We start from the raw sequence: 14,741 nt of genomic DNA on the forward strand, positions 1-14,741 counted from the left end.
TTTGAAGAGAAAAGCTCACTATTCTTTCTAAACATTTTCACTATTTCAATGTTACTAGACCTCATGGACAGATTTTATCCTAAATGCAAACTTGTAGAGAGCGAAGGCAACCCAAGTGAGTGGGACTCTGAGTGCACGTGTGCTGCTGGCATGGAAACAGACGTGTCAAAGACTCCAGAGCCTCAGATCCATGGAGGAATGGCAAAGTCTTCCCTTCCGGTTGATGTATGAATGTTGATATTGTAGAAAATATCATCCATAGCATTCTTCCCCTGAGATATTAACTAAAGACCACTTCCCTACAAGATTAGGGAATCTGCCAATTAGCCAATCTGCCTAATTGGTTCAGCTATAAACCATAAACCCTGCCTCCTAGATTATCTATATGCAATAACCCTATCTCTCTGTTCAACTCTATAATAACAAGCATACTGATCTTGGGGGCAGGGTGGGGGCAGGGACAGAGCTTGAGGTTTCTCTAGCAGAAAGTCCAGTTCTCTAGATCACAGATTTCTGTCCATGTGTCCATCTGTCTGCCTGTCTGTCTTTTCTTCATCTCCTCATTGCCCCAGTGAGGTCCATTCCCAGAGCCCTGCTGGACACGGCACAAACCAAATTTGATGTGGGATTTCCTTCTGTATATGTGAGAGAGAGTAGGCAGAGTCAGGGAGATGCCATGTAACTGTCAAAGGAGACAGAACCTGAAATCTACCAGTAGGTCACATCCTCATGGTTATACACAGATTAATAGAAATGGATTAATTTAAGATGTAAGAGTTAGTTAATAAGAAGCCTGACCTAATAGGCCAAGCAGTATTGTAATTAATATAGTGTCTGTGTGACTATTTGGGGAGGACTGCTGGGAAATGAATAAGCAGTTACAAATGGTGCCAATGTGGGCCAATCACAGCCACATAAAACCTAAGAGAGCTTGGGAAGGAATTCTAGACACAAAAGAACAGAGTTAAGCACAGCCTCTTGGTAGCAGCATTTTCTTGGGTGGACTCTTGTTTGCTAGAGGCAAGAAGAGGCACAATTCCTTTACGAGAAGGCTTCCTGACTCAGCGTGAGCAGCAAAAACTGCATAGTTCCTTTAAGAATTAGCTTCCTGGTTCTTGCTGGTCCTATTATAAAGCACTTAATGGAGTTTGTGAGCAGCATGTTACAAGTTGCTTAATGGCAACATAGACTCGCTGTGTCTCTGGAGCTGGGGCAGTGAACATGGCTCAAAGAGCTGGCAGTAAATGTACCTTCGCCATATTGAAATGGTCAAGAGCGGCAGAGATAGCAGTCGGGGCTGCTGTAACCACACTGCTTACCATTTTAAAATGCTTCTTGTCAGAAAAGGATTTCAGATACACAATAGGACAGATGCAGACATAAAAGACCTCTAAATGAGACACAGTAGTGTGTTTAAAAATGGATGTAGGCTTGGGAGAGAAAAGAAAGAGAGTAAAATACAACAAACTCTTTAAAGAGACAGTAAAAGTAATATAAAAGAGTATAAACAGTCATAAATAAAGGGAGTAAAGAACAATAAGCCACATAAAGATGGAAAATATACAGAGAGTCTGAATTATGTATATTATTATGTTTTCTTTGAATTTTTTGACTGCAGAGAGACATTTGGCACTAGGGACTGCTAAGTTAAACCAACATTAAGGTATCTTGACTTCAGAATTTGGGTCTAATATGTTGCCTTGGAATAGAGGTTCTATTTTTGCTTCCACAGAAGATGAGAACCTGTGAATTTCTTCCAGACTAAGGTGGTTTTATGGAACAAGACCCCTTCTGAAAGGTCTCCATGAACCCTAAAAAATCAACCAACAGTAAGAAGCAGTTTGGAGAAAACAATGCCCAAATTCCTATAATGATTGTTTGTAGATGTTTGTTGTCATTTAAAGGGGGTATGATATAGAGATAAATACTTTGCATTGGTATGGGTCTTAGTCTATTGATACAAATTTAAGGTTGATTTGTTACACTGTGTCGATGTATTTCTGTTCTTGTTAAAGGTATTGTATTCGGATAGTACATTTAAAAATGTAATGTATAATTAAGAAATATAGATTAATAGCTAGTCCTCTATAATAATCAAATACTTAATTATGTTAGGTTTCTAGATATACAGAGATAAATTTCAGTTAGATAGGTAATCTTCAACACTTCACTACGCACTGAAAGTAAGCCGTCTCTTGCTAACATTCAATCAGTATTTAAAAGGCACAACTTTACTCTGCTACAGTTCTAGTGTCTTATTTCTGTATTTTATTTTGATCGCTCAACATGGAGAAGAATTCTGATTCACAGAGAATTATCTGTATTACTAATAAATTTCCCAGCAATCTATCACATTCCCAAACCAAAGTATTACAGGAAAATGACAGATAAGTAGTTAGAAATAGTTAGGATAAATCCAAAATTCCCTTATTGCTCACACAGAAATCAGACTAAGGCGTCTGACCCAATGGCTCAAGTGTATGTGCATAGTGTTCCTTCTGCTTGGTGTGCTGCACCCTGGCAGTAGGCTACAGTAGCAGCCTGGTGAGATATGTGCTCGTGTTTCCCTAACCAACACCCTGCCTTGCACAATAGCTGCAGCCACATCCTCACTTTTGTGATGCATCAGACACAAACACAAGAAAATGCAGGCATTTACAGGAGCAATGCAGACTATGCACTAAACGTTTTTGGTGCTCAATGCGCTTGAGGAGTTATTTAATATAGCTGTTAAAGTGTCTGTTTTAGACTTGGATATAATAGAGCACAGTTTAAAAAGCACTTAGGAGGCATAAGAATGGATTTGGCACCAGAGAGCTGAAATTATCTCCCAGACTTACTTATTAATTTAATTAAACCATTTAACATCTCTGCATTTGTTTCTTTATTTAACAGAGGGGGGGGAAGCAAAACTAAGTTATTATGACAATCGAGGAAAAAATTATCAAAGTAATTTTTAAGCTATGTAGTTCAATATAAAGTAATGCTATGTTACAAAATAAGGTGTGAACCTAACAGGTTTTCACGGAAGAAGATATGAGTCTTGGAGAAAGGTTTTTTTGTTTTAAGATCTACAGCCAGAACTTTAGTTTTCTTGAAACCCAATGCCTCTAGCTCACAACAAGAACTAAAATATGTTTGTCTAGCAAAACAGGAGATGGGAAACGCATAGCTGACCCTGGGTACACTCTTAATCCTTTCATGCTGATGATGACATCACCCTTCTGCTGGTCTCAAAATATGCGATCTTCCTCTTTCCAGTGCACAGATGTGCAAACATACATGGACACAAGCACACAGTTTTCTCCCACTAGAGCAGTCCTAAATTCAAAGTCTTGGCTATGAACAATCTAAAGTTTCTGATCTTGGTGAGTAAAGGAAACTGGAGAAGCAAAGCAACAGCTGCAGCCAGGAGGGAGGCTGAGGCCACAGCTCCCAGAAGGGAAACCAGCACACACAGCAGGGTGCACCAAAAGGGTTCCCTTGAGCCCTCGCTGAACTGGGCCCCATCACCTCCACTTCTCTATGCAAGACTGTAATGTGGGATGTGATGCTGTCAATAAACTCTCCAGTCTCTAACATAATAATGCATTGGTCCACCTTGAACTCGAGTCTGTTCCCTGCATATGATTCTGTAACATCATGTATGGTCAAATACTGGGTAATGAAGTCAAGGAATTGACACGTCATGGAACAACATCAAAAAGTAATATTCCTTAATGCCACCACCAATATTACCCACAAATAGTTTTTAGATATTGGGAAGTCATTAAACTCACAGTGGCAGGCACACTTTCCCAATGTCACATTTTTATTCAAAACCTGAATTTCTTTGAAGGGACATGTTAGTTAATGTTACTCATTTTTTGATAAAGTATCTTCCAAATATTTTTGAATGGTAACATGAATTCTGTGAATAACAGCACACATGAATACATATGAATTATACCTTTGACAGTTTCTCAACTGTTCCACTTTTGAAAAATCAATTCCATTTGCTTATAACTCCTAAGTGCTTTTTCAATTATTTCTTTCTTTACAGATATAATTACATCATTACCCCTTTGCCTTTCCTTGCTCCAGTCTTTCCCATATACCTCTCCTTGCTGTTTTTCAAATTCATGGTCTCTTTTTTATTAATAGCTGCTACATAAATATATATGTACATTTATATATATATATGTGTGTGTGTGTGTGTGTGTGTGTGTGTGTGTGTATGTATATATTCCTAAATATAACCTGCGCAGTCTGTATAGTGTTACTTGTAAGCATGTTTCCAGGGCTGACGACTTGGTACTGGATAATCAGTTGGTGTGCTCTTCCCTGAGGAAAACTATTTCACCTGCTCTCAGTACTCTTTAGTTGCCCGTAGGTCTTATGTAGGGCTGAGGCCTCCAGGGCTCAGTTTGTGCACTGCTTGTGGAATCGCAGATGATCCCATAGGATGTAAGAAGGAAAACCAAGTAGAGGAAGAGCCTCACCCCATCTCTCCTGATTAAAGAGGCACGAATGTGCTCTGAAAACAATCCTGTGCCTTCCCCTCCTGAGAACACCTCAAGCCCTCGTGCTCTGTGTCGTCACCACCAACAATAACAACAACAACAACAACAACAATAGTAATAGTAGTAATAATTGATACTCATTCAGGAACTTCCAACTCTCCAGTCTCGCCCAACCTAGACACCTTTACCTGTCCAGAAAGCTTCAGCACTTGGTAACTGGGTTTCATCTTCCCACCCTGGGTGCTACACAACTTCCTGACTCTCCCACCATTTCTTCTAGGTGCATTTATGCTCCATTCATCTGTATTGCTCTTGCAATAATTAATTGAGTCCTTTGTACATGCCAGTTGCTGAGCTTAAAAATATAAAGATATCCTCCCTTACTTTTGAAGATCTCACAGCATAATTAAAGGCATAAAAATAAAAGTGAGAGATATGATTTTAAAAGATATTACATTTCCCACAGTAATTCCCAGACATCCTTGTCATTAGTGTAATTGTTCTGGACTTCATCTAATTCCTCTCTAGAGCCCCTTACTAACACTAATGAGAAGCTCAATGAAAACATGGTGAATTAGATTTCTCTATTTCTTCCTAATACTTCTGTGCCCATCTAAAACTGTAGCACAGATGCATTGCTGTAATCCTACAAGTCGCAATAGTCACCCTGTAGCCAGGAGTAAGTGTTAATTTCAGGTTGGACGGTCTGGTGTCCTGAACACTGCTTGTGCCTTACACTCTGCATGTGCCATATAATTCCAGCCTGACTCTGGTTTCTTTCACCCGAATACGATCCTTCCCTGGCCACCTTCAGCTGGCATGCCCAAGCTGGCCCATTTTTCTGCCTACATGCTTTTCTGTACCGTTATTCCCCCTGCTGCCTCTTACTCCCTTTCCTAAGATCATCCTGAGATCACTTTCTCTGACAGATTTCTCTCCTCGCCATTCCAGCTTGTTTTTACCAATCCAGGAATCCTACAGGACATTTTCTTTTTTTTTAGATTATTTTTATTGATTTTATTGAGCTCTACATTTTTCTCTGCTCCACTCCCTTCCTCTCCCCTTCCCTTCTACCCTCTCCCAAGGTCCCCATGCTCCCAATTTACTCAGGAGATCTTGTTTTTTTTTCTACTTCCCATGTAGATTAAATCTATGTATGTCTCTCTTAGGGTCCTCATTGTTGTCTAGGTTCTCTGGGATTGTGATCTGTGGGCTGGTTTTCTTTGCTTTATGTTTAAAATCCACTTATGAGTGAGTATATATGATAATTGCCTACATTTTCTAAGCAATTTAGTGATGACATACAACATAAGACATACTTTAACAAGCCAAATTCACATTGTAATATATATCTTGTATCTTAAGTATAAATTCCATACAGGCAAGAGCTCTTGAAACTCTATATACCCACTTTATAGCACTAAACATACAATAAAGGACATCAAATGGATAAGAATGATATCACTTCCTGATTCGGGACAAATAAAGGACCCTGAGTTTCTAATTTTTATACCAACTGTAACATTCCAATATATATCTCTTCTCCAAATATATTCCAAACATTACCTTAAAATATACCAAGAAAGATACATTATGTATACTGCTATTCCAAAGGACCCAAGTTCAGTTCCTAGCACCAACACCAGGTTGGTTACAATCATCTGTAACTCGAGCTCCAGAGAGAGCTAGATGCCTCTAAACTACATGGGCAGCTGCATTCATAGACACACACACAAAATTTGAAAAAAAAATATTTAAAAGTATTTTTAAAAGATAGAATTATTTTTCTCCAATCATGACAAACTCACTTATTGGTATTAAGATGTTTTGGGGTTCTAGTCAGGACAATACCTATTACATATTCCTCTCTCCAACACCTATCTTGTTTCAGGCCCCTTCCTTTTATAATTCTATTATTTATAATTAAAAATTGAACAACAAGACATATTAAATGCTTATTGAAATAAAAACAACATTTCAAGGCTTTACACAACATCAATTTTAATCACAATAAAATAAAGTAACAATAGTAATGCTGTGCTGGACATCATTTGAGATGAGACTGTCACCCCGATGTCTAGAGAATTAGAGAATGGAGGAGAAATCTCCATTCTAAGATTTAGACTAACTTCAAGAATATTCAGAAAACAAAAAAAATGTAGCCAGTTTACTAGTTAAGAGGATATATTAAAACACAATTGCTGGCTAATTATATATGCTAAAGACATAAGATGGCAAGGACAAAAATCTAAAAATCTATTAAAATTATAAAAATCTATTAAAATTTAGCTTTTAAACATCTATGCAATTTATTTTTCTATATAAGGTACTCTACCAATTTCTGTGAACACCTAAACAGAAAACTTGAGGCAATCCAGAAGATGTACCAGCAGAAAAGTATATTAATTAAATGTAAAAGACACATCAGATCCAGTCAGCTGTTCAAGAGCACTTTAGCAAGGCTAACTGAAGGAATAAATGGGTGAGTGTTTCAAGGGTTAAAGGTAAGTACTATATTTAACACTGAGACAACAAAGGGCACTGGATGAAAAAACACGGTCTCATTTGCCACCTTTAAAAAAACCCAAGATTGCCATTTTTATTATGTTGATCCTACCTATTCAAGAGCATGGGCAACCTTTCCATTTTCTGGTATCTTCGTTAATTTCTTTCTTCAAAGACTTAAAGGTATTGTTGAACAGGTCTTTTACTTCCTTGGTTAGTGTTATCTCAAGATATTTTATGTTATTTGTGGCTACTGTGAAGGATAATGCTTCTCTGATTTCTTTCCCAGATTCTTTATCATTTGTATTTAGGACAGCTACTGATTTTTTTTTAGTTGATCTTGTATCCTGCCACATTATTGAAGGTGTTTATCTGCTGTAAAGAGTTCCCTAGTTGAGTTTTGGGATCACTTATGAATACTATCATATCATCTGCAGATAGCAATAGCAAAAGTTTGACTTCTTCTTTTCCAATTTGAATCCTCTTGATCTCCTTTTGTTGTCTTATTGTTCTATCCAGAACTTCCAGAACTATGTTGAATAGATAAGGAGAGGTGGACAGCATTGTCTTGTTCCTAATTTTAGAGGAATCACTTTGAGTGTTTTGATTAAGGGAGCTATTATGGGACTAGCAACCTGGCTCTAGAGAAATTCCCAGGAATCTATAAAGATGACCCCAGCCAAGACCCTAAGTAATAGAGGAGAGGGGGCCCTAACTGGCCCTGCCCTATATTCAGACTCATGAATATCTTAAATGCCACCACAGAACCTTCATCCAGCAACTGATGGAAAACAGGCAGAGACCCACAGTGGAGCACTGGGCTGAGCTCCCAAAGTCCAGTTGAAGAGTGGGAGGAGTGAGAATATGAACAAAGACGTCAAGACCATGCTGGGTACACCCACTGGAACAGTTTACCTGAGCTAGTGGGAGGTCACCAACTCCAGCCAGACAGGGAAGGAACCAGTATAGGAACAAAATAGTCCCTCTGAATGTGGGTGACAGACATATGGCTGGGGCAGACTGAGGGGCCACTGGCAGTCGCACCAGGATTTATTCTGACTGTATTTACTGGCTTTTGGGGGACCCATTCTCTTTAGATGGATTCCTTGCTCAGGCTAGATATAGTAGGTAGGGCCTTGGACCTTCCCCAAAGCAATGTACCTTACCCTCTCTGAGGAGTGGATTGGGGTGGAATTGGGAGGGAATGGGAGGAGGGGAGGGAGTGGGAACTGGGATTGATATGTAAAATGAAAAAAGATAGTGTGTTTTCTTTTTTTAAAAAAAAAACAGGTTTCCTTTTATAAACCACTTAACTTATAAGTGTGAGATACATTATCTTGTTCAGACCTCAGCAAATGGTATGAAAATGTGCAAAGTGGATGGAGAAACTACTAGCTGGTTAATACTCTCATCTAGAACAAAGAGTGGAGATTCTCTGTGTGTGTGTGTGAGAGAGAGAGAGAGAGAGAAAGAGAGAGAGAGAGAGACAGAGACAGAGACAGAGACAGAGAGAGACGCATTGGCGAGTAAACAGGAATTAGAGCAACAAGAAAACGCTGAGAGTAAGCAGCAACACAACAGCCACACTTCCTCTGGGATTGTAAGCCTATTGGGAAGGACATGAGCTTGAGAATCACAACCAGCTCAGCACAAGGCCATGCAGGGGTGCCGAGGACACAGAGAAATAAGCAGGACTTTGTGAGTATTAAGCACTAGGCCAGTGTTATCCTCAAGAACTGGAACTCTGTAGTATGGATGGCTAAAAACCTAAACACAAAAAAGCACCGAGAAGGTATTTTGGCAGTCTAACAAGAAAAAAAATTCAAATTTTAGACCCACAGAATACATCAGATCTTTTGTTGAAAACCTAGGAGAACCAGGAAAGAACCAAGGGAAGGTTGATCTTAAGTAAACTCAGCCTTGACTCAACACATTCCCAAATGGTATTAAAACGGGTAACTAGTCCCAAGACTGACTCATGGGGGAAGATGACAAAGATGCTGTCATTTGGAGGCTGTATTTTAATTTGTACAGAATGCAAAGCTTTCAATAAAGGCATTCTGCTGTCTGACTGAAGTCACACAAAGGCAAGAGGAATAAAAAGGTTACATAAAGCTTTGTGAGTAATCTAAATAACAGCTTTAATGGAGAAGGGTCATTACAGTTACGAAGGACCCAGCGCCTAGCATCACACATAGGAAAATGATTATACATAGGAAAATGATTATAAAAATCTAGGAAAACAGACTCAAAACTTGCTTCTATAAATAATAGTCACCTGAAAGACCTGGCGACAAGGCTCAGCAGTTAAGAACTCTCGGCTGATCTTCCCAAAAGTTTGGTTCCCAAAACCCAGACCCAGTGACTCACAATACCTAATGTAACTCCATCTTCAGGGAACCTCATGTCTTATTCTGACCTCTACCTGCACACACACACATATGGCAAACACACAAACATTAAAAATAAATCTTTAACCTGGAAATTTTAGAACTTAAAAAATATAATATATGCACAAGAACCCATTAAGTGAATTTATCAGATATAAGAAACAGTACAAAACAGGATGAATGAATTAGAAGGTCCAAAGGAAATCGTAAAGGGGAGGAGGAGTAACAAAAAGGTATTAGAGACACACTGAGTCATGAGGCCTACTGTAGAACCAAGAAACAGGGGGTAAAACAGGTATTTAAAAAAGATGTCATCCAGATGATTTTCCAAACTGGTATTCGGTTTAAACAACCTCCAGACCCTGTCTTACATAGGGTTGCTATTGCTGTGATGCAATACCATAACCAAAATCAACTTGAGGAGGCAAGAGTTTATTTGGCTTACATTTCCACATTGCTGTTCATCAGTGAAGGAACTCAGGACTGGAACTCAAACAGAGTGTATCCTGGAGGCAGGGAACTAATGCAGAGGCCATGAAGAAGTGCTGCTTACTGGCTTGCTCTCCATGGCTTGTTCAACCTACTTTCTCACAGAACCCAGGACCACCAGTACAGATGTAACAATAGCCGCAATGGCCAAGGCCCTCCCCCATCAATCACTAATTCATAAAAAATGCTCCACAGTAAGATCTCATGGAGGCATTTTCTTAACCAATGCTCCCTCCTCTCAGATGACTATAGCTTGTGTCAAACTAACATAAGACTACCCAGCACAGATCCAAACAGAATAAATGATCATCAATAATAATATAAAAACAATAATACTTTAACAATGTACATCTTAACAAGTCTGCTGAAATCCCACAAACAGAAAGAAAATGGTAAAAGTCCCCAGGTAGGGGCAGGCAACATATATTTGATTTAGCGATGACAGAATTCTCAACAGAAGTCAAGAAAGAAAAAGACAGCGGGTAACACCTCAAATACACTGCAAGAAAACCATTTGCATCTTAGAAAGCCATATGCACAAGAAGTAGCCTTTAAACTGAAGATAAATAAAACACTATCAGACGGATAAAAACCAAGAAATTAGAGACTCAGGGTATAACTCATGGCGGAATGCAAGCAAGACTCTGGATCAATCCCAGACCATAGCAGTCCAACCCCCACACCAAAGCTAGCAATTTGCTCTAGAAAATCTGTCACACACACACACACACACACACACACACACACAAAATGTTATGCCATTAGGAACCCAAAAACTAACACAATGAATTATCACACCACATACCAGATAACGGATGACAGACAACAAGGACCGGAGAAAATGTGAGACAATGGAATTTTTATCTACCGGGAAGACCAGTTGTCATTTTCTTGCAAATTAACCATAATCTTATTGCACAACCCATCATCACTGTTTTGGTATTGTTAAAATTTGAAAATCGATGTCTACACTTGAAGTATAATCATGAACTGTTCATAGAAGCTTTATTCATAACAGCCAAAACAAGAGACACTAGGAAGTGATGCATTATTGGTAAGTAGGAGAAGCCAATGAAGAGACCACACTGTGTAGGTGTGATGGTATGATGTTCTCAAAGGGAAAAGTTTAGAGACAGAAAACGGTAGTGGTAGATGGAGTCTGGGCACTCAGGACAAGGGAGGAAGGAACAGGTACGGTAAGGCACATGGAATTTTACATGTTACATATTTCTGAAAGCTCTGGAGCTGCACGGCAAGAAGAATGGGCTCTTTTGTGAACTATAGAATCTAGTAATAGTGAATCAGTCTTAGCTATCGGTGAGAGATGCACCACTCACCAGTGAGACATAATACAACAAAGGGAGACACTCGGAAGGTAAGAGTAGTGATGGGGAACTCTCTACTTTCCACCCAATTTTTACATAAACCAAAAGTTACTCTAAAACAAAGTGTGTTGATTAAAAAGATTAACTTCCCAAACAGAAAACCCTAAGCACAGGCTATATATTGCAGAACACTCCCCCATGATTAAAACTATAAAATTTCTTAACACTTGCAGAATGTAGCAAGGGGAAAAAGTGGTAACATTCTATGAGGCCAGAACACCCTTATATAAGACTTGACAAGCACATGAGAAAGAAAAATGGTCCAGCAATTTTTCTCATGGCATAGCTGTACTCCTTAACACTCGTATCAGTGAGATTGTGCCAGCTCTGTCTTAGAAAGCCACTGTGACACAGCAACACTCACAGACAACAATGAGAAAAATATATATTGTTTATAAAGTCATAAGTTTTGTCTTTAAAATTTAGTTGTGACAAAGAGAGACATATCAATAACAATAACAAAATAGAGTATCGGACTGTAAAGAATTTTGTATGGTATAAATGGCAGGAGATTTGTGCAAAATTTTACCAAATTTTACAGACCCAATAGGAATTCATTTGACTGAAAATAATAGAGGCAGAAATGGAAAGTGGTTTCCAGACTGAACAAGGGTAGAGGTGGAAAACCTAGCACTATGGGTGTTCTACCGTAGCAAAAATCCTAACTAGGATTTTTTTAAAAAATTATTACTTTAGAATTTCTTGAAAGTAACAGTTAGATTACAACCACAGTTTGACCCCAACCCAGGAATAGTGAGTGATTTCATTATCCAATTCTCACCAATAACAGGTCATTTGGAATAAAATCATAACTTTTAAATCCACTCTGATTGCCCCCCCCCAAGAAAATCTGAAGCTGTTAAGAAAACAAAATGAACCAGATTCTAAGCACAGTCATCCAAGGACAAACGGTCTCCAAACTATTTGGCCTTTGACAGATCAGGGAGGAAAGGCAGGTTGACACACGGCGCAAGAGCAATCAACTACTAAACATACAGACTGGTTTCTCCCCACTTTTGTTATATCGATTTTTAATTGTCACATTTTTCTATTTTAATTAAGAAATTTCAGACCATATATTTTGATCATGTTTCCCACCCTCTTGCCCCTCAGACCCTCCCTACCTAACTACCCACTCAATGCTATGTTCTTTCTCTCTCACTCAAAAACAAAAAGACCACGAAAATAAAAAATAAAGGAGCAAAAAATAAATAAGACAAAAATGCCAAAGTGAAACAGTCTACCAAAAAAAATCCATTGAGTTCATTTTGTACTCATTAACTACTCCTGGGCATGGGGACTGCCCTGGAGCATGGTTGTTATACCTAGTGACAATCTACTGTAAAAACTGATTTTTCTCCTTGCCAGTGGACATCTGTCACAGATAGCACCTTTGTTAGAGGTGGGAAACTGTATCCACTTTCCCCTCTCAGTGATGGGACTCCATCTGACTTGAACGTGTACAAGTATTGTATATGCTACCGGTCTCTGTGAGTTCATATGTGCATCAGTCCTGTTGTGCCTGGAAAACACCTTTTCCTTAGAATCAGCCATCTCTTACAGATCTTACAATCTTTCTTTTCCACAAAATTTAAATAAGTAACATAATATAAATGTTCTCCATCCTGGAGTTAAACTAGAAATCAACAAAAGAAAGGTATTAGAAAAGTCTCCGAAAATTTAAAAACTAAACAGTGTGTTTTCTAGATAACCCATGGATCAAAGATAAAGTCACACAAGATATATATTGACATTACCCATAACCGCTAAACAACATAAATATCTGCCAGGTAAGTACTAAATAGAGAAATCAATGTCGGAGCTTCCAAATAATAAAATATTATTCAGCAATTAAAAGGAACAGAAGTACTGAAATATCAACAGCATGGATGAACCCCCAAAGCCTAACGCTGACAGAAGCACCCACAAAAGTTTACACACTGTATGATTCCATTTAGGTGACATTCTCATATAGCAAAGATCTCCGGGCCATTCAATGCATTCTCAGAGTCTAATCTGTTTGAATGTGTTGAATAAATGCTAGGTGGGCGCATCGGAAATCACTGCAGGGAGAGTGAAGTGCAACAAAGTGACATTTTTAAAATTGCACATTGGGCCCCAATCCACCCACGAGACAGTAAAAGAGAAGGAAGGCATGCCACTCAGTGAGTACAACAGCTTATGAGAATAGGTCCCTTAAACGACTACATTCCCTGGCCTGAAGAAAGGCGTGATGTGCCCCACCCATCTTTAGTAAAATCCAATCGCACCACGCAGGGGTATGGGCAAACCAAGGTGAGGAGCTCAGGGAGGGATTTAAGACATCAAAGGGGGTGAGAAGAGCAGTCAGCTCTGGCTTGGGTTAAGGCAGTGTGGCAGACAGGACGTCCTGCGGCCCGCCGGTCTCCATAGCTTCCCATCAGCCCCGCTTACCCAGGCCTGCCGTTCCAGCTGAGCGTACAAATTGGAGCCCTTGAGTTTCTGGACTATCTGGGCAATGACGAGAGACAGGTCCGACTCCTCCTGCAACATTTCCCCAGCCCTAGCCCGCCCAGCCGCGGGGACAGCCGCTGGCAGGGAAAGAATGCGCTGCAGGGTCCCACTCCAGGCCGCTGACACTTCTCCCGGACCTTTTTTACACTGGGACTCCTTCTGCGGGCGTTGCCAGGCAACTGCTGGGCCTTGTGTCCGTCCCTTTCTGGTCCCCTCCGCATCTGAAAGGACTAGCACTTGCGTTCCGGAACCGGAAAGAGTCCAGGGCCAGAAGGTGGATTTCGTTTCATTATTCCTGCTCAGTCTGATCAAAAACCCAGAAGAAAAGCTTGTTCGTCGGCAGCCAGAAAGTTTCGGGTGCACACACACACACACACACACAAAAAAAAAAAAACCGGGAACGCGCTGTGTGTGTGTGTGTGTGTGTGTGTGTGTGTGTTGAAATTTCGTTAGACTCTATATAATATAGGTTCTTAACTCTTCCACCAGGCTTCAGAATATGCTTGTGAACGAAATTGCTGCTGATCGCACCCAAGAATTGTGGAGCTCTGACACTAGCTGTCGCTCTTCAACGAGGTGCTTAAATTTCAGAATTCAGTTTACACCACTTGACAGGATGTTTTGATCGTTAGGTGAGGTAAGAAACAATGCGTGAAATTGCACTTTTGTTTCCTTTTCTACTGTTTCTTATTCTCTAGAGTCATATCCTAAGATTAGTCTCATTACAGATAGAAATTAACCAACAAACATAACTAGTACTTTTTTTAACATTCTTAAATCAAAGATGACTAATATACTGCACTAGTCTTCAGGAAATTGACTCCAGATATCTCCTCTTCCATGTGTTCATTCGGTCTTTTAGTCATGGTTCAACTCTCAGTTTATCAAACATGTACGTACGAGGAACTGTTTAAGCACAAATATTTAATAAAACGCAGTTCTTATCCTCAAGGAAATATATGAAAGACATTTATAAT

At 39.5% G+C, this 14,741-nt stretch overlaps 1 protein-coding gene across 4 annotated transcripts in view; it reads right to left on the bottom strand.

Annotated features, from left to right (window-relative positions):
* Tbc1d19 (TBC1 domain family member 19) overlaps positions 1-13,935 on the bottom strand; it is a 108,014-nt gene extending 94,079 nt beyond the window's left edge. Inside the window, exon 1 of one of the 4 annotated variants that reach the window (XM_048414833.3) lies at positions 13,705-13,935. In XM_048414833.3, the coding sequence (XP_048270790.1) occupies positions 13,705-13,803 (99 nt within the window). In that variant the 5' untranslated portion in view covers positions 13,804-13,935. The remainder of the gene's footprint in view (positions 1-13,704) is intronic. The other 3 variants (XM_048414831.3, XM_048414832.3, XM_085691893.2) reach the window with 3 other exon arrangements.
* Positions 13,936-14,741: the final 806 nt, after the last annotated feature.

The sequence above is a fragment of the Myodes glareolus genome, chromosome 8 (genome assembly GCF_982192425.1).
Source record: "Myodes glareolus chromosome 8, mMyoGla1.1, whole genome shotgun sequence".
Classification (NCBI taxonomy): domain Eukaryota; kingdom Metazoa; phylum Chordata; class Mammalia; order Rodentia; family Cricetidae; genus Myodes; species Myodes glareolus.